A 23,627-nucleotide genomic window follows, 5' to 3' on the forward strand; every position below is an offset into this window, starting at 1 on the left:
GATAGATAGATAGATAGATAGATAGACAAACAATTGACGTTTGTATGGGTTTGTATGAATAAAACATTCTCAAACTCCTTTGAATCTCCTTTGAAACTCGACTGTACTGTACTTCCTTTAAAGCAAAATAACGTATTAAAGAAGCATATTCAATTATTTCATACAGTTACAAATGTATGCAGGCCTGCTGTTTCTAGCCCGCTCAGCATTGCATTAGAAAGGGACACAGTCAGTATGATTATAAATACCAGAGAGTACAATAAGGTCACTAAAAATTCACCAGTGAGCAATGAGTACCATAAATATGTCATACGTTTCTATATGAGCAGTGTTTTTTGTTGTGCTTTATTTTTAGGGAAAATCAATTCTACTTTCAAAAAAGCATTCATTTGTCTTTTTTTCCTCTTATAAGGCCCTACCTTTATATAACTTGCATCCGTTTCACACTAGTTATGATGAGGCACACTATGAATATACCCCAAGAAAAAGTAGCCTATATTAGCCTAAAAAGGTGGGTGACATGAGCATAGGTGGCTTTACCAGATCTGGCCTAGCTAGCCTATATATAGGCCTATTCTCAGAGTTGACAGTATCAACATGGATGGAGTCACCTGTAACAAAGGTAAGGCACAGGCCGATATTCCCCACCCTTTTTGTGCTTTACGCAACCAATCACTGTCCCTCTGCCACTCCCTGTCTTTCCATCTTGCCACAGCTCTACTCCCGCCCCTGTGAAAGACACTGCGAGTTTAATGTTCTCTCCGCTCCTCTTCGGTACCGGGGACCCATTTTTACTTACTTTAAACAGACATTTTTTTTCTTAATCATCTGCACCTTTTTTTTTAGTTTATTTTTTTTCCCCGCACTTGTTTAAATTCCGTTCAAGCAAATTGCGGACTATTTAGTCTCACTCCTCCCACCCTGGTCTGAGTCCAAGTAACAAGGTAAGACGCCGACACAGGTAAGCTGGCAACACATTCACAACAGGTGCAGCTCGGCTTGGTGTAGCTTCTCTGAAAAACATTTTTTTATTGTCCAAGTATCCCATCTACTCAAACGTTTTGACGCTGTTAAGAATACATGGATAGTGATCAAGTAAATAGCCGTGAACTATGTTCAATCTAACTGTTTTTTTTTTTTATTGTAAACTCAGGTGAGAGACGGTCGAAACCTCCTGAGACGCAGGTGTAGCCAAGGCTGCTGTGCTGTCTCATGCGAATAATCCGTAACAAAAAAATAACTATAATGTTCCTATTTACTTTCCTAATGTGTGTAGGCGGTACTCAACAGGTATATGGCAGTGTTTTATCTCCTATCGTATCACTATAGGCTAGTCTTGCTATAATAATCCTAAAGGGACGTATAGCCTACTTTTGCTGTGATATTTGTATAGCGTCCATCTAAAATATCTAATAGCAGGTTGCTCCTGATCAGGTTTTTCACGCGTAACACAAACACTGAGATATAGGCCTATTGGCATTTATGTTTACATAAGTTTGTTTACAGCAAAACAAACTTTGCACTGTCAATGACAAATGAAAAAAGTAAGCCAAGTTATGTCCTAGTATGGAGTTTAGGAGTTATCACAATTTGACTTGTGATGTGATGAAAATCGTAGCCTACGTTTAATCATTCCATTACACTTGATTGCAGATATTTCCTTGTTGGTGAGGTTAAAAAAAGGTGGTAAATATTGGGGTTTATCGCTTATACCCCAAGTTCCCAAGGAGTAATTGTATGACCTGAAAGCTAAGGTCATCTGTGTCTCCCAGTCGGAAGCCGTAGGCCTATCTGCCGTCCTTCCTATCTGGCCTGAATGCAGAATAACCCCCCAGCTCCCTCGGTGATTTTCCGATGAGCGCATCTGAGGGCAGCTGGTCTGCGGCTCATTCCAGCGGCCGGTCACCTAGAAGCCCTTTCCTTAACATTAACACTGCAGGTGAGAAGTGACCGGCCTGGGGAGGCCTCAAAATATATAGCCTGCTTCTTGTTGGCTGTACCCCTTTGGAAAACTGGATAGGCTTAGGTGATTTTATATTTGTATGTGTGTAGATTCATTCAAAATATATTTTGGACATTGGTAATGCATTTTGCTGTCGACAGTAGCCTACATGTCTGCAAGTAGGCCTGTATCTAAAATACATTTTGGATGTAATCAAAATGTATTTCGAATGAATGCCATCTACATGTACAAATACATGCTTGTATGTTTAGAATAAACATTGAAAGTTTTCTTTTTCAAATGGGTGTCAGTGTGGCAATGATTCATAATTGCTCTGTAAAGATAGAGCTCTATTGCACAACAATGGCCCAACCAGGCAATTATATCATACCATGGGGCTTAAATCTGGCAGATGGCACTTTAACCACACAGAAGTAGGGAATTTGAGATATGCCAGTCGTTGCCAAACATGCACCGGCACTCTCCTGACTTAGACTGGTGATTCAGAGTGAGTTCCCCCCTATAAATTATTGCTGGTATTGGATACCTAAACACTCAGGCTGTCTCTGTATGTGCAGAGAGGTGTGCCTTTGTCCAAAGCTAACATTATAATATGTTAGCTTTGGGATATAGTGAGGGTAAACTCACCTAAACTGACTCACTGATAGTTTACCCATGCTTTAAGGCTTAAGGCTGACATATCTTAATTCATAAATTCATCATCACATAAATTATTGCCAAACTGATGTACAAGGATAGGGTCTTTTAAGGAAAATAAAGCATAGATTTTTGCTTTTCTGAAAATATAACTTTTGTTAATATTGGCAGATAGTTGCCTTATGATGATCACAGACACATCATAGTTTAATTCATTTACCACTAGATCACTTCTTACAACTGTTCAAATCTGTTAATTCTCCTTGGTTAGCGGTACATTATGTGAATGGAGGGTTGCTGATGGGGGCCGGTAAGCTTGCCGCCGTACCTCGCTAACCTGCTTTAGTAGTAACAAGTAGTGACACTAGCAAAGACAGAGCCTGTCTAACTTGTTTTCTGTGTGTGTGTGGTTGTGCTTGGGAGGGGAGTGCAGTGAACGTGAATGAAAATAGTAGCCTCCAGAAAGGAAGGAGTTAAAGTAGAAATTGACAAAGGTGAAGCAGAAGAAGAAGGGTGGACAGGTGGAGGATGGGGATGAGGAGTAGAATAATGAAGCTCTGATACTGTTACTAGGCCTGCATGGACATTGTGGAAACAGAGAGCAGTGGAGTGAGGGGCAAAGTTGCTTTATCACCACCTGTATTATCAGTAAGTGTGGTTGAGTGGGTTTCTCAGGCTGAAGGCCTACTAGGCCATTACATATCCACAGTATCAGTTCCTAGGTGCTTAGAGCAGAAGGTCCTGCTGTATGGATAGTGTTAGTCACTGAGCATTTACTGCACCATGTATATATCATAATGCAATATTTTACACAAGATAAAGTTTCCATACTTTTCATATTAGGCCAGAGGTTATTTGGATAAATTTAGGCTTATTCCATCCCCAGTACAAATATCCTCTTCACCAATCAAACTGCTATACACGTCAGTTGTGAGCAACGGATAAGATCGTTTGCTTCCTGAGCACAGGGTCACAGCTAACATGTATACTCAGTTTAGATCCTGTGTGTGTGTGTGTGTGTGTGTGCGTGTGTGTGTGTGTGTGTGTGTGTGTGCGTGTGTGTGTGTGTGTTAGAGAGTATGTGAGTGGTGGTTCTATCAAATGTTGATGAAGCAATGCGAGATAAGGGAGAGCAGAGAAACCATGTTGCCATTATAAACAGCCTCTCAGGTGCTTTCTCATGTGCAAGTCAAGTGTTTTTTTTCCACTTTAATTTTGTTTTCACCAAAATTGAAGATCTTAAGGCTCTTGCCCTGAGTAATAAAATAGGCTTAACTTATCTTTGAAATGCACTGTGCTAATACAGCCACCCACGTTTCATCTTAAATCTATGAGGCGTGCATAGAGACCACAACATTTGCCTTTATTTTAAAATCATGATAATTAATATTGCTAGATACACATAGATAGTTGCCAAACTGCACTGTTCACCTCCATCTCCAAAGCTAATCCTACTAACCTTGGCTATCCACTCTGAGCCTTCAAGAGACCTCAGTTGGATTCTTTAAACCTAAGATCAGTTTATCATGCTCCATTTGAAAGATATGAGGTAAAAATAACTTGTGCTCAATTGACATGATATCAGTTCTTGTTCAGTCACATCTCCCCTCTCAGCAGGGGAGACTGAGCTAATGAACCCCCACTGTGGAAGCAGCAAGGCAGCTCCTCCCTCAGTGGTAAACTGAGAGAATGTTACTCTAGATTAGGGTATTAGAGGGGGATAATCACTGTGTAATTACCATTTTATGTCAGCCTGAATGAATGACAATTTTTTCCTGGGGATTCTGTGATTGGTTTGATATTTAATAATCCATAATGGTACACTCTGTAATACAGGCTAATGAATCTGAAATGATCACAGAGATATGATCAACGTTTCTGTCGATATAATCTTACACAATGCCTTGTGTGTTGTTGCAAGGGCTGCAAGTAACAATTATTTTTTATTATCGATTAATCATTAAGTCTAAAATGCCCACAAATAATGACAAAGTCTGATCAGAAATTACCAGAGCCCAAAGTGATGTCTTAAAATTGCTTACTTACCATAACTTGGCCTACTTTTTGCCATTTAGCACAGAGCATAACGGTTAGCACAAGAAACTCTTTTGTAAGGTAGAAAATTTGAAACAGACAAACTGTATTTGACCACCTGCTGACCTGAACGTGGTTCCAAACCTTTTGTGTCTTTTTCTATTGTTTTCAACTTTTTGTGCCTTTTGTCTTTTTCATCTCCACCTGGTCTTCGTTTACATCGATCTGTCGTTTCTGGTCCTTTAATTCTCTTTGGCCAGATGATTTCCTCAGCCCGCCCTGTGTGCTGGGTAACCAGACTCCATCATTAGTAACTTAAGTCATGACGCATAGCAGTCCTCAGTAGACAGTGGCTGGTTTCTATAGTTACAGTCAACAGTCTGGACTGAGAGGTGTTTGTAACGATATCCTTAGAACAATGCTAAACAAAATGGCGGCCACTGTGAGTCCTCTACCTACCAGGCCCCAGCTGTTTGTGGAGAGAAACTCCATATAGAGGATAAACAGATGGCTGACACACTATATAATCCAGTTTAGATGCTATCGTTGGTTGTCAACAGAAGCAATATGTGCCGTGCCATTTGATATAGATTCAGTGGTAACGGTAATGGCCTCAAGAGGTATTAGTTCTCTGGAGACAGGACTGAGTTGTTTCTGCGAGAGACATCTTGTGGGGATGACAGGAGGAAGAGTGTAGACATAGCATGGACTTTGAACCGAGAGTAGCTTCCTTATCTTCCCAGTCTAAACAATGAATGGAACTTTTCTACTTACCCACGCTTAACATGAGTTGAATTGGAGAACAAATATGGTGGCTATAAATGAGTAAAATGATTAAAAAATAAATCATATTTATATAACCCTTTTTTTAAGTACTTTATTCAACCCCCAACAGGGAAATTCTGTTTTCTTAATTTACCAGTCTAAACAATGAATGAACATTTTCACTTACCCATGCTAAACATGACTTGAAATCAAGAAAAACTAGACTGCCCTATGTATTTTCCTTAACTGTGTGTAGCGATATCTTTTAAGACTAAGAAATCATGTGATGAGTCCCGGTCCAAAGCCACACTCACACATCCTCCTCCAGTCCTTATGGAATGTCACCTATACAGCTTCACCCATGAGTCAGCACGTGCCTAACTGTGTTACACCCCATGGGAGAGCACCAGTTAATCATTGTAGATTAGGAAAAGTTCGATAATTGCTGGGTTTCCCTAAACAGCTAACCCTAAACTTTCCAGTGTAGATGATTAAACCGAGCGAGAGAGAGAATGAGTGTGGGCATATAGGGCGCAGGCTATGACATGGCGGCATTATAATGGCTCTTTGTGTTTGTGTTTGTGGAGAGCGCGGCCGGAGGTTTAGAATGACGTTGGTGCTGCCCACACCATGTCAGTGACGGCTGTGCAGAGAGTGAGGAGGAAGGAAGGGGGGAAGTAGTGAAGTGTGGAGAAAAGGGGGCAAAGGTGAATTGGGAAAGCTATCTGTGCACACAATTTATGGAAGGACAATTTCAACATTCAGAAATACTTTATCAGAAATACTTTATTGATCCCCGAGGGGAAATTGGGTAAATTCTTGTGACACCTAATCCTTATTGAGGGAATATTAGTTGTTCTCAACACTATTTGTTTGAAGCATAGGGCATATGATGTTCAAGCATGTGTTACTGTTCTCTCCTTGCATCATGGGTGACTGATGAGAGGTGGGCCAGTTGAAGAGAGCAAACTGTATACACATCTAATCAGCCCATCCCGCTTTCCCCAATTCATTCTCTCGAGACCTGAATAGGCACTTCTCTGGTCCTCCTGACTGAACTTTCTTATCTGCTTCATTTAAGCGTTACATTGTGTGAGGTTCCTGAATGATTAAGACAAATGTGGGCGAACCCTTTGAGCAAACAGCAAGCAAAGCTTTTTCAAGCTCCAAGTCCAATCATGACTTAATGAAAGCAGGCAGTCTTGATATTAAATGAATTGTATTGTGTAGCCTTCATTTGCTCTTGGTAATGCTTCATTCACTGCAGTTTCTAAACCTGTGGAGCAACCTGGAATGATATTGGTTTTATGACCACATCATTTTAATGACTGTCCTGTTCTATGTTTATTTTGATGTTGTGCAGTGTTAACATTTTTCATATCTCTATCCTTTCAGCCATGCACCTACCTCCATCACTCCTCCTCCTCCTTGGCCTCCTCTTCTGGAGCCCCAGTGCATCATGGGCTGCTAAGGTGATCGTGGTCCCACCCATCATGTTCGAGTCGCACCTCTACATCTTCAAGACGCTGGCCACAGCGCTGCACCAGGAGGGCCATGAGACCCATTTCCTAGTCTCAGAGGGTCGAGAGGTTCCCCCCTCTCCTCACTACCACTTCCAGCGCTACCCAGGAATCTTCAACAGCACCACGGCTGACAACTTCCTGCAGTCCAAAGTGAGCAACATCTTCTCGGGCCGCCTGACGTTTCTGGAACTCTTTGACATTCTCGACCACTACTCTCAGAACTGCGACGCTGTGGTTGGCAGCGTTGAGGTCATGACCCGGCTCAAGGAGGCCAAGTTTGACCTCCTGCTGGTGGACCCTAATGAGATGTGCGGCTTTGTGATCGCACACATCCTGGGTGTGAAATATGCTGTGTTCAGCACAGGCCTGTGGTACCCCGCCGAGGTGGGTGCCCCGGCCCCACTTTCCTACGTCCCCGAGTTCAACTCTTTGCTGACAGACCGCATGTCACTGGCCCAGAGGATCACCAACACGGTCGTTTACCTGGTGCAGCGCTTTGGAGTCCATTATATTGCGTTGCCCAAGTATGACCGGATCATGAAGAAACACGGGGTGAAGCCTCAAGTGGCCATGGCTGACTTGGTGCAGGGCAGCCGGCTGTGGATGCTGTGCACTGACATGGCTCTGGAGTTCCCCAGACCCACTCTACCTCATGTGGTGTACATAGGGGGCATCCTCACCAAGCCCCCCAACCCACTGCCACAGGTCAGTACTGAGAGAGACAGACACCCCAGCTAACAGACAGGCTTACAGAATGAGATAGACACAGAGAAACAAAAGGATTTTGTGTGTTATGTGTAACAAGTCTTATGTACCTGCTTGTTTTTGCAATGCCCCATTTCTGAGGATGTGTGTTTCATAGTTGACCTTACTGGAGAGGTAGCTTCCTGGTGACAATGTCTAGCATCAGTTCAAGCTTATTTATATAGAGGGAAGACTTCTTCTTTAGATCTACTGTACATGCTAAAATTCAAATTTCACTAATTTGTCTACGTACAGTGTGTACTACATTTGGCTAGTAAGCACAGCACTTACAAGGGCCATCATGAGTGCTGGAACATAAAATAAGGGTTCTATAGCAAGAATGCCATTGGTGACAAAGTTACTCGGTTATAATGGATAATTCATTGCAAATGTGTGGTTTTGTGGGTGGGATGGGGCACCTTATTGTTATGCTTCACACTGACTTTGGGAGAAGTCTGACCTTTTGTATTAAACTTGCAACTTTCTGTCAACTGTCTCCCATTGACAAATGCCAGTTAATTATTCAAAAGCTGGCATGAATGAATTCGTTTTAGGGAAAGTTGGTGGTAGCTCTTCACAGCCGGGAGAATAGGGTTCTTCATAGGGGGAATCAAGCCAGTATTTGTCTCACAGTTCACAATGCCTCAGCTACTACATGTATGTTGCAGCTCATTGTCAGTTCACATACATAGACACGTACATATATTCCTTTATTGACGCCTTATCGCTCTCCTTTCTCTTCTTTTCTCCATATCGTCTCTCCTTCCTCCCGAAATTTGCCTTCTTTATCACTTTTGTCACCGTCTCGCTGAGTTTCTTATCAGTAATTTTCTGTATTTACACTCGCTTGTCCCCAGTGTCTCTCCTCTCACTCGGTATCTCTTATTCTCTCACCCCGCTACAAAGCCGGCCTTTATGGAGGGTGCTGGTTTTGCCTTGCCCTGGTCTGGGAGGGGTTAGGGTTGAATGGGCACACGGTAGATTTTGAGGCGAGGGAGGGGAGTCATGAAGAACAGAGGCGAGGGTGAGGGGGGTTAGTCCATCGTTCGGACGGAGACGACGAGAGCGCGGGCCGGCGGTATCTACTGCGGGGGGTTTTGGAATGCCCCTCCGGCCAATAGGGAGCATTGTGCGGCGTTGTGTGGAAGGGGGCATAATGGAAGTGGAGGGAGAACGAGGCCATTGTTCTGCGCAGAGCTCTGCGGACACTGAGACTCCTTTATGGGGACACTGAGGCTGCGTTGTGGAGACAGTAGGGCTGCGCTGCCGGGACACAGAGCCCAGTGTGCCCCTGAGGTTGCTCCGTGCCAGGGCCAGGCCTTAGCTGCCGCAGCTGGACCATTCTCCTCCCTCCCTCTGCTTGTCCTCCTCCTCCATCACTCCAACATGGCTACTCCCCCATCCCTCATCACCCATTCTCAGTCCATGTCCTCTCTCTCACCATTCTCAAATGAGTATGTTACTGTACATTAACAATCACTCACACCCACACACACACACACACACACACACACACACACAAAGCACACCATCATCTGCCAAGTGAAAAAGCCTTTTTGATCAGCTAATGGCATGCTGGGTTAACATACTCAACATTCCCTCCCAGGAGGAGGAGGCCTCGCTTCACTATTGTCATCACTTTCCACAGGCATGTGTCATGTCCCTAATTTTCACTGCCTCAATGTGGCTCTCAGTTGGTGGAAGTGATGAACACTGCAGGCTCACTTTCGTACTGCTTTTCTTTTTAGTTTAACTATTGTACTGACATTCAGAGTTGTCTGTCTCTGTCTAGAGACGTTTTATCGGTAGACTGTAGCCATACCAGAGGATGTAGATGGCAGTTGGGATAGCTGGCATGTTAAATGTTGTTATATGACCTTGGTTCATCATGGAAACACTGCTAGTTGTTCTCCTCCTGCCTGCATGTTTGATCCAGCTCCTAGATGGGTTTGCTTCAGCTGACTTGTGTGAATTACAACAGTAGCCGATAAGACAGCTGAGTTGGGAGAATCAGTCTGTCTTGTGTAGTGATGTAGCTGCAGTTTCTTTGCTAACCCTCTGACCCTATTTTATGGTAATCAGATAATTGTTTTAATTAACAGTGGAACCTTTATTCATTCAACTCATATCACATACTCAGCATTTCAAAACTTAACATCTCTCATTGACAGCATATGAAGAATGATAATTAGTTATTCCCATTTCAGTCAAATGCTCAAATTTTTCCCCAGTCCATTCAACATGCAACACTGCTGGCACCTACAATAGACAAGCATTTGTGTGGTTGCCATTTTTTTTTAATATTAAATGATTTATCAAGGTGATGTATAGTTTTTTTTAGGTAAGAAAACATACTCTCCTGAAGCAAATACAGTATATTACTGTAGTGATTTTTGTATAAAATCAGTGCAGTGTAGGTGGTAAAATGGACCTGTTGCTGATTTGAGGAAGTAGATTTAGATGGTAAATTAAAGAGCAAATTATAGTACAGAGCATTTAGAAAGCAAACCTGATACCTTAGGAATTTGAGACTAAATTCAGAAACAGGATTGGGATGTTTTCTTTTTAATAATCCTGGATCTGTGGCAGAGGGTAGGGCTAGGCTCACAGGACTTGTTGCCTCATAGTGAGGTGAAATAAGGTCATCATGAAGTAAAACCAGTAGGCAAATGATGCTGGACCAGTTCAGATTATTGACTGTAGACTCTACCAACATTGTATTACATGTTAACATATAATGAAATACTGGGCCAAGAATTCCTCAAAGCACAAAGCTGAAATATGCATGCTCATTTCAGTCTTTTTTGCAGTCGTGAGGTGTTTGATTGTATATTTTAAAAACTTCATTCATAAGTCTGTTTTGTGTTTCTTGTTTGATAAATGCTCATTGCGGACATTCTGTGACATTTAAATTTTCCTCGCCTTGATTTTTGCTCAACTAGTCGACATAGAAATAATTTTTAAAACCTGTACCAGGCAGCTGAAATAATTACAAACAAAAATGACAAAAATACATACACAGACAACATTGACTAAAAAGGATTTATTTAGTGTATGCTCATTGGTAAACTGCTTCAAGTTCATCAGGCAAAGTTCAGTGAGTTTTATGAAAGCTGCCTTTGTCTCATGTTTAACCATGAGCCTGTAAACCAGTCAGGATGGATCTTTAGGGGGTATGAGAAACATTCCTTGAATAATTGCCATAAACCTTAATCATGTTGCCTGGCTATAAAACGGTCAGCACAATAACAACCATGTTTGGAGGTTATGTGAAGGTTCTCATTTTATTGATGCGGTCTTTATCCTCCATTGGATAAGCAAACCAATTAGTTGGGCAGAGATGGAGCTCAAGTATCAAAATTGCAATTATAACTGCAAAACACCGTGTAGAGAAAAGGGGTCGTTTTTCACTTGACTCTCTTCCATGATCACATGACGGAATCTACTATGAAAGAGGTATTTCAGACTGTTGAGAAGAAACACGATGTAGTGTTATCAGTAATAAAAGTATAATAAGGAAGAGGAGGCAAAAAATCACACAAGCTCAGAGTGCTTTTAGAAAATGCAGCATAGTATCGCATCGTATTGTAGCACAGTATAAAACTTGCTTCAGAGGTATACATGCTGCATACTTTAACTCTCTTTGTCTCTGTCTCATATTCCTGCAGGAGTTCGAGACATGGGTGAATGACACGGCGGAGCATGGCTTTGTGGTTGTGTCATTTGGAGCTGGGGTCAAGTACCTTTCCCATGACATTGCTCACAAACTGGCTGGAGCCCTGGCCAGACTGCCCCAGCGTGTGGTCTGGAGGTACAGTATCAGTTTTTCCCACTTTCACTCATCCATAGCTGTCATTTGCTGTCATTGCAAGGTGGACTTTTGTGCAGTTTTTAGGGTTTCAAGGTAGTGAGCTCTAACTTTCTATTGCTTAAGTCCCTCAGCATTCAGAGGATCGAGGTTGTAAAATATTTAATTGGATGCCTGATTATTCGAATGGTGCCCTATTATCAGCTGTGCTACCTCTGGTCAGCGACCCCAACCCATTATAAAACTAATGCACACGAAGGCAACACCCGGTTCTGTTGTGGCAACCTGCTCCTTAGTGGGCAAAGTCTATATCCCCATCTCACATGTACTTTCAGGAGATTATCTGCGGTTGTCTAGTTGAACAAAAAGCTGTCAGATCCTGACCACATATATGAAACTAATGATGACTACTTCGCATATTTAATGGATGGATTCCAAGAGGTTTGCATTTGATTTGGTTTATCAAGGCTTGCAAGAATAGGTCTGTTGTATCCAAAACATTAGCTCAGTTAAAGGCATACTATCTGCCAGTCTTTCTCTCTCACTCACAAACCTGCATGAACACACACACACACACACACCTGTGCTATGTGTTAGGTGTTACTGTGAGCTAGAATGTTCCGACTGCAGGGCATTGTGGGTCATTGCCCCAGCCCTTGGAGAGATATAGTGTGTCTCCGGCAGGGCAACTGAACCTCTGCTCTCTATGCGTTGCAGTACCTGTGTGTGTGTCATTATCTATGTGTGTGTATGTGTGTCAAGGTGTAATGCATATGTTTATGTACTCAGTAATGAATGAATGACAGCAGTTCGTCCACATAATTATCTAAGTGTTTGAGTGCATGTGCGGTGAATGGAGAGATGCATGTGTAATCATTTACTCAGAGTTCCACAATGGCGATCCATTCAACATGGATCGCCATTGAAAATAGGTGGAGGAAAAGTGGGACTGAATGAGGACAAAGAATGAGAAGGGCCAGTTTCTGAGTACTTTCCATTGATCTGTTAATTCTTAACTCTTATCTCAACCGTGTGTGATTGCTTTGCAACATTCACACGCACAATTTCTTTTAGCACATTGATGACTGAAGAATAGTTAGTGAGAGGTCCTGTACTCTCTGGCTACAGGTTGTATAATCCTTATCCTAATAGGTTGTGTTAATAGGTCAAACTCTTGATGGTTTTCTGGCATATCCAAACAGTGTATTATTAAGATAAAAACTGCTGGAACAGAGCCCAGGTCCTAGAATGATCTATGCATGCTGTCCTGATAACTGTTTTGTTTTTTTTCTTTTCAATTTTTTATTTACTTTTTTAATAGCACATATGTATGAGCTTACAGTTGTCAGTATAATATTACACGGTGTCCTCCTCCACACAATCTCACCATAAATCTGCCCTCCCCCGTCAAGCACACTACTCTTACTGATTTTACAAAATGGTACGCAAATCAATATTCATTTACATACTATGTTGTAAAATTGAAGTCTATCAAGAAAACCACACCCATACATACAGCAGAAGAATAAATGGAATGCAAAGAAAACACAATAAGTATTCTGGCAGTTGGGAATGGAGATAATCAATGAAGAGAAAGGAAAAAAAAAAAAAAAATACAACACACCACACACACTTTGAACTTTGATCAGGCCAACCAGTCAAAAAAAAACAAAAACAAAACTTAGGAGAGCAAGCTTGAAAATTCATAGTACATTTGATTAGGTGGGTAAAATCAACTTAAACATAGAAGTAATGGTTCCCAGTCTTTGTTTTAACTAATCAAACTAATCAAACCATCTATCATCAAAGAGGGGGTGAAGAAGTTGTAGAATGTGTTTGGCTTGATATAAAAATTGTAATTGGTTTTCCTGTATTTTCATTGATAACTATTATGTGGCGTAGCCTGGTTGATGTTCTAATGTGTGTGTATGTGCATAAGCTCCTCACTTGTGCAAATATACACTGAACAATAAGTGGTGAAGCAGAGCTAGATGTTTGAGTTACCATGGTCAAGTTACCTCTCATCAGGCGTGCCTGTGCCGTTGCATGTGCGTGCTGCTGGTACCGCGTGTGATGTATGTGTGAAGCAAACCTGTAGTCAGGACAGGAGGGAGCTGTGGTTGCCCAGATGGGAAATGAAGAAAGCTTGGACGATGAACTGGGCAGGGTCCCTGGTAGGGAAAGTGAAAGTGTCCCATTTGGTGGATGTCATCATGTGCACATCAAGAGGATCAGGTTGTGGCTGCGATGTGGGCAGCCTTACGTGAGAGGTTATTGTCTAGGATCGTGCCAAGTGCCAAGATTGTTGGCAAGAGTCCCCATGCTGCTGCCAGTGGTGATGGGGGAGATCAGGCAGTGGGTAAGACTTGCCAGCACAGGAGAGCAGAGATTGGTAGAGAAAGGAAGTGTGTGATCAGTGTGAGATGGAGGAAGATGAAGCAAAGCAATAGGAGCAAACGCGTTCCTATGCTCTCAAGCAAAAACACTTAAAAATGCATATACTATGTTCTGATTAGCAGGCTTTTTCAGGAGTAGGCTATACAGGTTTAGAAAATGTTGTAATTTTTGTCCAAAAATTTGTGACTTTGACTTATGGTGAGTTGTCAGACCATGCTCCGTAAGCGTCTGACCATGGTCTTCAGGTCACATGACAGGTACGGTGAACAAAGACGGTGATCTGAAACCTGCAGCCTTGGGCAGACTCCAGTTGTCTGCCAATTGCCTGGATGTTTTACCTGTTGTATTCTGGCTTTCAATGGCCTTTCTTAACTGAGAAGATGGAAAGGGAGGAATGCTGAAAAGAAGGAAAGAGGGACTAAGCTAAATGAATTGTGTCATTGATAATTGGCTACGTGAATGTAGGCTTTGATTGGCAGGACAGTGAATTGCCGCTTTGTTGAAGAGAGAGGGAGAATTGGGGTTGAAGGGAAGGAGAGAGAGATGGAAGGATGGGGGTCGTAATGTATGCATGCAAATGCATTGTGTGCGGCCTGTGGTGGAAAAAGCTTCCACACACACACACACATGCATACGCACGCATACACACACAGACACCAACAAACATACACAAAGACAAAGACAAAGACAAGGGTTGAGTCCCAAATGGATATAAGTAAAGTTCTCCTAGAACATCACAGAATGATTGAGGCTCTGGTTCCACTTTTTGTTTTTTTATTAATTTGTACTCACTTCACACTAGCCTAGATATCTCTTGTTCACATTACCCCCAAATACAATTCCAGTGCACCACTATGAAGCTACATTATGGATGGTCCTCAAAGGCAATAATACACTACAGAGAAACAATTATTTTGATGTATCAGGTCACCGGTTTGCCTACAGTGTACTAGAGAAAGGGTTTCAAAAGTTGTAAGATGTATAATCTTTTCCTGTAATCAGTGATGGTGACACATTATAATTCTTCTGTGAATGTGAAATATGACTATTCCCTTCCCAAACAGAAACCTAGGTAGTTTCAGTTACAACAGTGTAGTAGTAGAAATGATGCAATAGCTTTCAAGTCCTTTCTGGTGGATTGGTCAAAAGCACCCTTTGATCAAAAGCAGACAGAAAATAATGAAATCTGAAAACGCAACAGCATGATGTACGATGAGTGATCCTACAGTGTGAAGATGATATGTTGACTCAAAAAGCTTTTTTCTTTCTGTCTTTCTGTCTTCCTTCCTTCCTTCCTTCCTTTCCTTTCCTTCCTTCCTTCCTTCCTTCCTTCCTTCCTTCCTTCCCTCCTTCTTTCCATAGATTCTCAGGAGTTCCACCCAGCAACCTCGGCAACAACACCAAGCTTGTTGATTGGATGCCTCAGAATGACCTGCTGGGTAAGTACAGTGAGATGAGACTACATTATGGGTACTTTACTTGGTAGTTGTCATAGGAACAGTTATGTTGGCTTACTGTTTATATATAGAACCATGTTAACTCGGTTTGTAATTGATTAACCCAACACAGTTCTTTTTATGGCATTAGCAAACCTTCAAAACAAACCTAGAATTTTGAGATTCTGATCTAATGTCATCCTTCTACTGGTTAAAGGCAAGATGTGGCAGATAGCTAATCCTTAGTGTGTGCTTTTGTACTCGATGTTCCTACAGTGGGTTCGGGTGGTGGATTGATTTTGAGTGTGTGTGTGGGTTTGACCCTCCATTTTATACCAACAGTAGTGGGTAGTTAGTGAATGTGTAAGCCATTTTGTGTCTGTGTGTGCACAAGTGCATGCTTGTCTGTCAATAATTGACCACTAATGAACTTTCCTCATCCCTGACACATACTCACACACATGCACACAAATGTAGCCTGGCCTGGCTAGCACTGTTACTTCAATGTAACAGTACCTTTTGTTAGTCAAAAGTATCTAAGCACTTATAGAAAAGCTGTGTCTGTTTGGCTTTATGGTTGGTCAGAGTCTTGTTAATTACTGTTACAATAGATACAGAGAAAAGAGCGCTTTTACATTGAAATTCTCATCTTCCAAAAGGTGGCTTCCAAAAGGTCAACTCAGAAATGAGGTGCTTCAATTCCTCCTAATTGTTGCCCTGCATTCTGTTAATTGTGCGGATTCCATGAACCTTCACCAACACAGACACACACACACAAATCTTCATTCTTCCCCTAATTTTTTTTATTTTTTTTATTTTTATTTTTTTATTTATTTAACAGGGACAATGGACAGTTAGTAACTGTCCCAAAATTAGCTAGAAAGCTAAATTTCATCTGCAGTCCCAATTGTAAACACTCCTCCTGTACAAGCACACAGTCCCGCCTTCATGATGTGTAGAGATACTGCTGAGTGTGCGGGGGGGTGTTGGATCCACATACTCTGTAGAATCCAGGAAGGGCAACTCGGGAAAATGAGTAACCAAACCACCATGAGTGCCAAAAACGACAAAATAACTCTTACTTACCTTTCCTTAACCCCTTACCATTCCTGTCGTCTAGGCCACGCCAACACAAGAGCTTTCCTGAGCCACGGCGGCCTCAACAGCATCTACGAGGCCATGTACCACGGGGTGCCGGTGGTGGGTGTGCCGCTGTTCGGAGACCACTACGACACCATGACCCGTGTGGCAGCCAAGGGGATGGGTATCATGTTACACTGGAAGACCATGACTGAGGAAGACCTCCACACGGCCCTGACCAGTGTCATCAAGGACACCAGGTTAGATTCATGTGTCCTCTGTAGGGTCGCGACAATATGCTTATCTCACGGTACGATATGCGATATGGGGTTCATGATTCGATACGATACGATGTAATAAATAAAAGAGCCTCAAATGAGCCTCAAATCTTTCTAGCAATGGCATTGGCTTGCTGGAATGTAAACAACAATTAAAATATGTCATTACAAAGTGCAAATAATGTAATTTAGGTGGAGAGCTTGTGAAACTGTAATGGGAAAGCCGTCTCATTTGTGATTACTACAGCAGAATAACATTTTAAAAAAAAATCTTTTTGTATTGCGATATATTGAATGTCAATATATCATTCCATCCCTAATCCTCTGCAGGGCATTCACACATTGACAACAACATAACTGCACACACACACAAACACACGCACACGCAGAACTGGAGTGATTCACATGTAACGCATTATGTGCTCTAGATGCAATCATGATAGGCATTATATGCATAGTCATAAGTCAGTGCTTTGTATATTAGAGCTGTTGTTGGTATCAACGCCATCTGGTGACCATTTGTTGCATCATCATACTGGCCTCAGAAGTCTTCATTTTGTGACTTAACACAGTGTTTTTCAACGTGGGGTCTGGGGTCCACCAGGGGATCTTAAGGCTTAAAATTAACACAATTAGAGAATGTAGAAAAATGACTATTTTGATCATAGTTTCTTTGTTATCTCTCTACCTGCAATACAGATAGGAATTCTGGACAAAATCATATCTAACAATAAAAATATTCTCATACTTGGGTTCGAGAGACAAAATCTCATCAAATGTGTACATGGCCCTGATGTGTGCTAAATTAGGGGTCCTTAGGGGTCACTATGAAAAACGTTGAGAATCACTGATCTAAATGCTCTCTCTCTTCCGTACGTATTTACACTATCGCTTGTGCGCACTCAAGCGCGCTCAAAGACTACCCACAAAGACTCACCCTTGTCTCCCACCTGTGTCTCCCTTCCCAGGTACCGCCAGCAAGCACGTCTCCTCTCCACCATTCACAAAGACCAGCCAGGCCACCCAGTGACCAGGGCCGTCTACTGGATCAGCTACATCCTCCGTCACCACGGTGCTAACCACTTGCGCTCCGCCGTTTACGAGGTCTCCACCTACCAGTACTTCCTGCTGGATGTGGTCCTCACTGTGGGGGCTGCCTTGGCTCTGATTGGCTTTGCCTTCTACCGGATAGGACGATTGCTGAGGTCAAAGGCCGGGGACCAGAGGAGGGGAAGCGGCGTCACCAGGGATGAAGGTAACGTGGCCAATGGACATTGCCATAGCGACAGCATGGCCAACGGGAAGCACAAACGCAATGGCTCCTTGAGGAACGAGAAGAAGATCAATTAGTGCTTCGAATGGCCAAGTAGGAGGAGGAGGAGGTTGCCCCATGGACTCAGTTCTCGGTTCAGTTTAGTGGTTTGAGGAAGGATATAGCTTGGAGGGAAAGCTGTTCCTAGGTCTGCGTCCAGAGGCAACAGAGCAAGCAAGAGGCTGTAGGAGGATACACTATGTGGGGACAGAGTAAGGGATTGGGTGCTCAGAATCTGTGTGTGTGTGTGTGTGTGTGTGTTTGCGTGCATGCGAGCGTGTGTGTATGTGTGTGCTGAGGCGAGTTTAACGAAATACAACAAACTCTAACAACAGCAGCTGCAGCGATACAACACCAAACGAATTGGAAAAGTCAATGAGGAAAAACCACGGGAAAGACGCATTGGAGGACATTGTGTTTCTACATGTGCTTCTTCTCTCTCTCTCTCTCTCCCTCCCTCGTTCTCTCCTGTCTTCCTGCCCTTCCCCTACGGAAGGATGATGAAGAGGGGAAACCCCGAGCGCCAACTCCCTCATCCTCGAACAAAACGACAACGAATAACTTTTAAAAAAATATTTAGAAAATTAATGTTTTTAACTGCAAACTATGGCACTGCTTCAACAAGCGTCTGGTAAACTGTAAATAGAAGACAAATCTATTTATTACTGTACAAACACATTTTAATGATGGACCTTTTTAACCTATCTTGTTTTTAATTTATTTCATTTATCAGTGGTATGATTGCACGATGGTACATATACACTCCCTCGTCTAAACTAATAATATCCCCATAATGTTGTGTCCTTCATTGTTGTAAAACAAACAAAACAAACGAAATGACAGCAGTCATTGATGTAACTATGCACAGATCTGTGCTGTCTCGAGTCGGATTATCCACAGTATTCATGGTGGTCTCGTCTCCAAACTAATCAAGGGTGGCGGAGCTTAGAGAACATTTTCCTACATCCGATTTCCCCCTTTTCACTTGGTAGTGCCAACCTGCGTCTGCACCTTCGCTGTGCAGCGTTCCCGTTGCCTCTTTAAGGGCAATTCAAAGACTTAGATTCGTACCAGTGCAGCTTTAGCTCGACTGAACTCCGTTTGGCTTATCAGTGTGAAAAGGGTGATAATGTCAATGTTCAGAGGGTGTGACGACAACTACCAAGGATGCTTTGGATAGCCAGGACCACATCAGAATAGACCCAGACCTCACCCAGCTAGTTGATCAGGGATTAGTCTGAATATTATTGATTTGTTATCAATTCCTTCATCTGTTCCCCCTGTTGATTATCCCTCCCTCATCTACTTATCTGATTAGTAAGAATTTAACTATTGATTGATTGCCACTTTTTTGGTGCACCACTTGACACTGTGCATCATTCCACTATGATTTTGGATGATTTCATGGTGATAACCTTTTATGTTGATGAAGCTAGATTACGAGCACACCGCTCTCAGGTAGTCATGTTAGAATCCATTCATGTTGTTTCTCGCTCAACGTTAAATGTCTGTTAGATTTAGCTATCGAGGTTCATGTACACATTTGGCAGGCTTACATTATGTAATTATATTAACCTTGAGTGTGAATGATTCACATTCTGCATATGGCCTTTTTTTTAATGCAAACATTTGCGTATGTAGAATGCTTGATTACTGGTGTGTATGTGTGCTTGGTTTTGTTTCTGCACTTGTGTGTGGTAGGTCACTGTACAGCTTTAGACTGGGTGCATGGGAACACAAGGCAGATACAATATGTTTTAGCCCACTGAGAGTCATGAAAATTCAACAATTACATGTTGACATTTTTTTTTTTTTTCAAAACTCCGAAAATGTCATCATACTGAGTGTATGCCCATAGCTGTGGAAGAACTCCAAAGAATAACAGTGTGATGATTGTTTGTTTCTGTATGTTCTGTGCTTTCAATAAGTCTGAAGTTGCCTGTAGTATTTTTCCTCCTCTTTGCCTCCTTCACTCCACTTTACTCTCCTTTCTCTACCGATCAGAGAATGGGAGTTTAAGGAATTCTGCCTGTTAATCCTTAATGCAGATGAAGGAAGGAAGTAAGGAGAGGAAAAGAGGAACATAGTTCTGACAACCAAGGTGCACCCCACTAGTTGTATCATGAATAATAATGTAATAATGTGATACTTTATTGATCCCTGTAGGGAAATTATCTTTTTTTCCCCTCACCTCCCTCCAGGGAGATCAAAGTGCAGTGTCAGCTATAGAAGAGCACCATTGGAGCTGATAGAGATTCAGTGTCTGGCTCTTGTACACCTCAGCTGGGCGGCTGCTTGTCGACATGGGGCTTGAACATGGACTTCCAGTTGAAATTAGGCCACTCAAAATTTCTTCCATTGTTGTCCTAGTAGCATAGTCCAAATCTACTTAGAGTGTAAGTTTGCAAATGGCAACCGCAAAGTGCTGACATCCTAGCAAAGACACTGTTTACCTAGTTAATACAGCCTCACACAGGGACAAATAGAACAATGCAAATTTAAAGCAAACAGAAAGGTAATGCTACGGCTTAACCAATCAGAGTAGAGGAGGACTTCCAACCAACCAACCAACAGGCATAATGTTGACACCTCTTGTGTGATCCGTAAGGAAAAGCTTCCACCGAAACGTCGCGTTCTTCCTTTCTCTGTGAGCTAGATGTGAGCTGGCGCGGCCCAGCCCAACCCTGCAGCAAACTGAGACTATTATACTTGAATCTTCATCATCATTATCATCATCATCAATAACAACTTCAGCTCTCGGGTATGGCAACTGGGACTGCAGGTGCTACACAAGCTATGAACAGGGAATGGAGAGTAGGAAAACACTTGTGAAAATATCTTTCTGTCTTTTTTTTATGATTTCAGTATTAATGTTATTATAGCCCACATGGTAAACTACACCCCCCCTCCCCCCATTGCTCTCTCTTTTGTTTCTTCTCAATGTATCTTTACAGTCTGATTTTTCTTTTCTCATGTTGTGTGTATTGATTATCAACTTAAAGGCTTTGCCTTCTCTGTGCTGTTTTCAACAGTACACTTGAATATTCCCTTTATTTCTTTATCTTTCTTGCATAACTCATAGCTTCTCTCAGTCCTGTTCTTGTCTCTTTCTTTCCTTTTGTCTCTTTCACCCCCCTCTCCCCTAAATAATACCAGGTATAGCTGCCAATTCACAAGTGCTCCTAACCTGGGAATTGATTCTTTTTGTCTTTTTTTTTTTTTTTGTTTAATTTCATATTACTTTGATTTAAAAGAAAAAAAAAAGTCCTCAATTGTCCTGTCATGTGTGTCCATGTTGTAAATAGAATAATGTAAACAAACAAAAGTACTAATGCTAAATAAACATTACATATTTTGTTTGCAGACATGATTGAAATATTCTTTTTCAAACATTTTTGCCAGCAAAGATGCATAAATATGAGAACTTGATGGACGATATTAATTTGGTTTTGAAACTCACCATTAGTTTTTATTGCTTGGTCGCAGTTGTTTGAGCTGAGCACCAATTCACATGTGTAGTTTCAGTAAGGCCAAGGTCTATAGTACAGCTTCTATAGTTTTAAAATAAAATGACATTATTGTGCATGGTACAAGTCACCATGGAAGGCAGAAAGAAACAGTGCAGAGAACCTGAGTCCCCCACTGGGGGAAAAAAGCAGGGAGAAAGATGGGCTCCAAGGTGGTCAAGAGGTACAAATGCTCCTTCCTCATCTGTCTTTGTGCCTGCAATAACTAAAGTATGCCCTGTTATATTGTGATGCTCGCAGTTGAATTTTGTTTTTCCATGTTTGTACCATTTTGCACCACCTCCTCTACAAGCCTGCTTGTCACAAACAGTGAGCACAGTAATGAGGCCAGTAGTTGGCTGTTGCAGGCTACTGGTACCACTGTACAGCAGTATTGAACCAACACAGATGCACACATGCACACACAATCAATTTGTTTGAGACTTGAACAAGGTTAGTGTGCTGTACAGCAGTTGTAGCTCCTCGTCTCAGTTTGATAGGGGATGTATAGCCTTTCTGCTGGGAGAGAGGTTTTGCAGGTATCAAATGGTTGAATCATCTAAAGTGGCCAACTCGCACACAGACACACACACACACACACAAACCCGACCTGTATCTGGTGGATAGGGTTATCTAATGCTGTATGCTCGTGCTGAGTGAGGCTGTGGTAACAAAACACCCAACCGGTACCCTGCCTCGCTCACCGGCCCTGTTAATTATTCACACAGCGCGCTCGCTGGCCTGCAGACCACACACACACACACACACACACACACATGCATACACAGTCAAATGCACCTGCAGGTATGTTTAATTTACGTTCTTTCAGTTGTTGTCTTTTGTTGTCGCTGGTGGCCAAATCGGGCACTGTTCCGTTAATTGAGACAGGAAGGGAGGAGGGAGGGAAGTAACAAGGGGGGGGGGGGGCTTTGCTGATGGGGAATTTGATATCCCAGAAAGCACAGCGGCCATCATTCATGACGTCCTCCATTCATTCTCAGCCACCCCTCCCTCCTCAGACGTCGTAAGTGCCTATTATCTGCCTTTCCTCTGTACTTCAAAGGACAAATGATCAGGAGCAATTAAGTAGGCCTACTTCATGTCGGACTAAGTGGGTTTATTGTACGGGATGAGAGTCCTCCCTCGGTACACAAACACACAACACAAGATTTAACTGGTGGATTTGCTAATAGTTTGACAATAGGGTGTGCAATAATCTTATGCACACTCTGAAAACTCAGCGTGTGTGTGTGTGTGAGTACAGCAGAAGAGATGCGGTGAGGTTTGCATGTGTGCATTTAGTCATTAATGTTGGTTTTTTAGGCTTAGCTGTGTGTGTGTGTGTGTGTGTGTGTGTGTGTGTGTGTGTGTGTGTGTGTGTGTGTGTGTGTGTGTGTGTGTGTGTGTGTGTGTGTGTGTGTGTGTGTGTGTGTGTGTGTGTGTGTGTGTGTGTGTGTGTGTGTGTGTGTGTGTGTGGTGACGACTAAGGGTGTGTGTCAGAGTTGTGAAATTGTTGACTTAGCTTGTGTAAGATCACATGAATGATGGCTTTCCTTCAGTGTGTATTCATCTCTGTCACCACACTATATGAAGTCTACCTATAGATCTGCCCTGTAGCATATCATATTTCTCTGTAACCTGTTTGAGAGGATTGAAAGGCTTTTCCTATTACTGAGTCAACCCAAAGCTGAACCGACCTGGACTTTATTTCTGCATCTTTGGCATAAAAAAAAAACCTTTTCTCATCAAATTTGTCATGCAAAAACAAACAGAAAAGAAAAGAAACAAAACAAAAAACAGAAAATAATATATCAGTCAGTTAATGAAAATTAAATTGATTTGAGGTATTCTTTGTCCACTTATACAGAGGTGATAAAAGTATTGTGCAAGCCTTGTCTTGTTGTTTTTAAGGGGATTGACTTGTGAAAGATGCATCTTTTGATTATCCTCACATTTGAAGCACTGAAAACACTGTGAAACCACTTGAACAGTGTTGTTCCATCAAACAACAAGTCCTAACATGTATTTTGGGATGCTCAGGCTGTTCTTAATCTTAATACAGGAAGGCAAGATGCTAGTGTGTGCAGCATGCATGCTCTCAAAGCTGAAAATATTTGCTTTTCTTCAGATAGCATTGAGCTTGCA

The 23,627-nt window shown here is 42.2% G+C and overlaps 1 protein-coding gene across 1 annotated transcript; it reads left to right on the plus strand.

The window, feature by feature from the left end:
• Window positions 1-760: 760 nt before the first annotated feature.
• ugt8 (UDP glycosyltransferase 8) lies at window positions 761-21,309 on the plus strand. Its single transcript, XM_071515052.1, has 6 exons — window positions 761-944; window positions 6,794-7,626; window positions 11,334-11,476; window positions 15,233-15,309; window positions 16,427-16,646; window positions 17,633-21,309. Exons 2-6 carry the CDS (start codon window positions 6,796-6,798, stop codon window positions 18,012-18,014), a joined length of 1,653 nt encoding a protein of 550 aa, XP_071371153.1. The 5' UTR covers window positions 761-944; window positions 6,794-6,795; the 3' UTR covers window positions 18,015-21,309.
• Window positions 21,310-23,627: the final 2,318 nt, after the last annotated feature.

Source organism: Centroberyx affinis, unplaced genomic scaffold (genome assembly GCF_046629955.1).
Source record: "Centroberyx affinis isolate AG114_WGS23_722 - 3 ecotype Tasmania unplaced genomic scaffold, CSIRO-AGI_Caff_v1 ptg000298l_1, whole genome shotgun sequence".
Lineage (NCBI taxonomy): Eukaryota > Metazoa > Chordata > Actinopteri > Beryciformes > Berycidae > Centroberyx > Centroberyx affinis.

Excerpts from the sequence above, each read along its gene's own strand:
- ugt8 (XM_071515052.1), top strand. The coding sequence starts at position 6,796 with ATGCACCTACCTCCATCACTCCTCCTCCTCCTTGGCCTCCTCTTCTGG. Across the intron at positions 11,477-15,232 it reads CCCCAGCGTGTGGTCTGGAG|ATTCTCAGGAGTTCCACCCA; the intron begins GTACAGTATCAG and ends TTCTTTCCATAG. Across the intron at positions 15,310-16,426 it reads GCCTCAGAATGACCTGCTGG|GCCACGCCAACACAAGAGCT; the intron begins GTAAGTACAGTG and ends CCTGTCGTCTAG.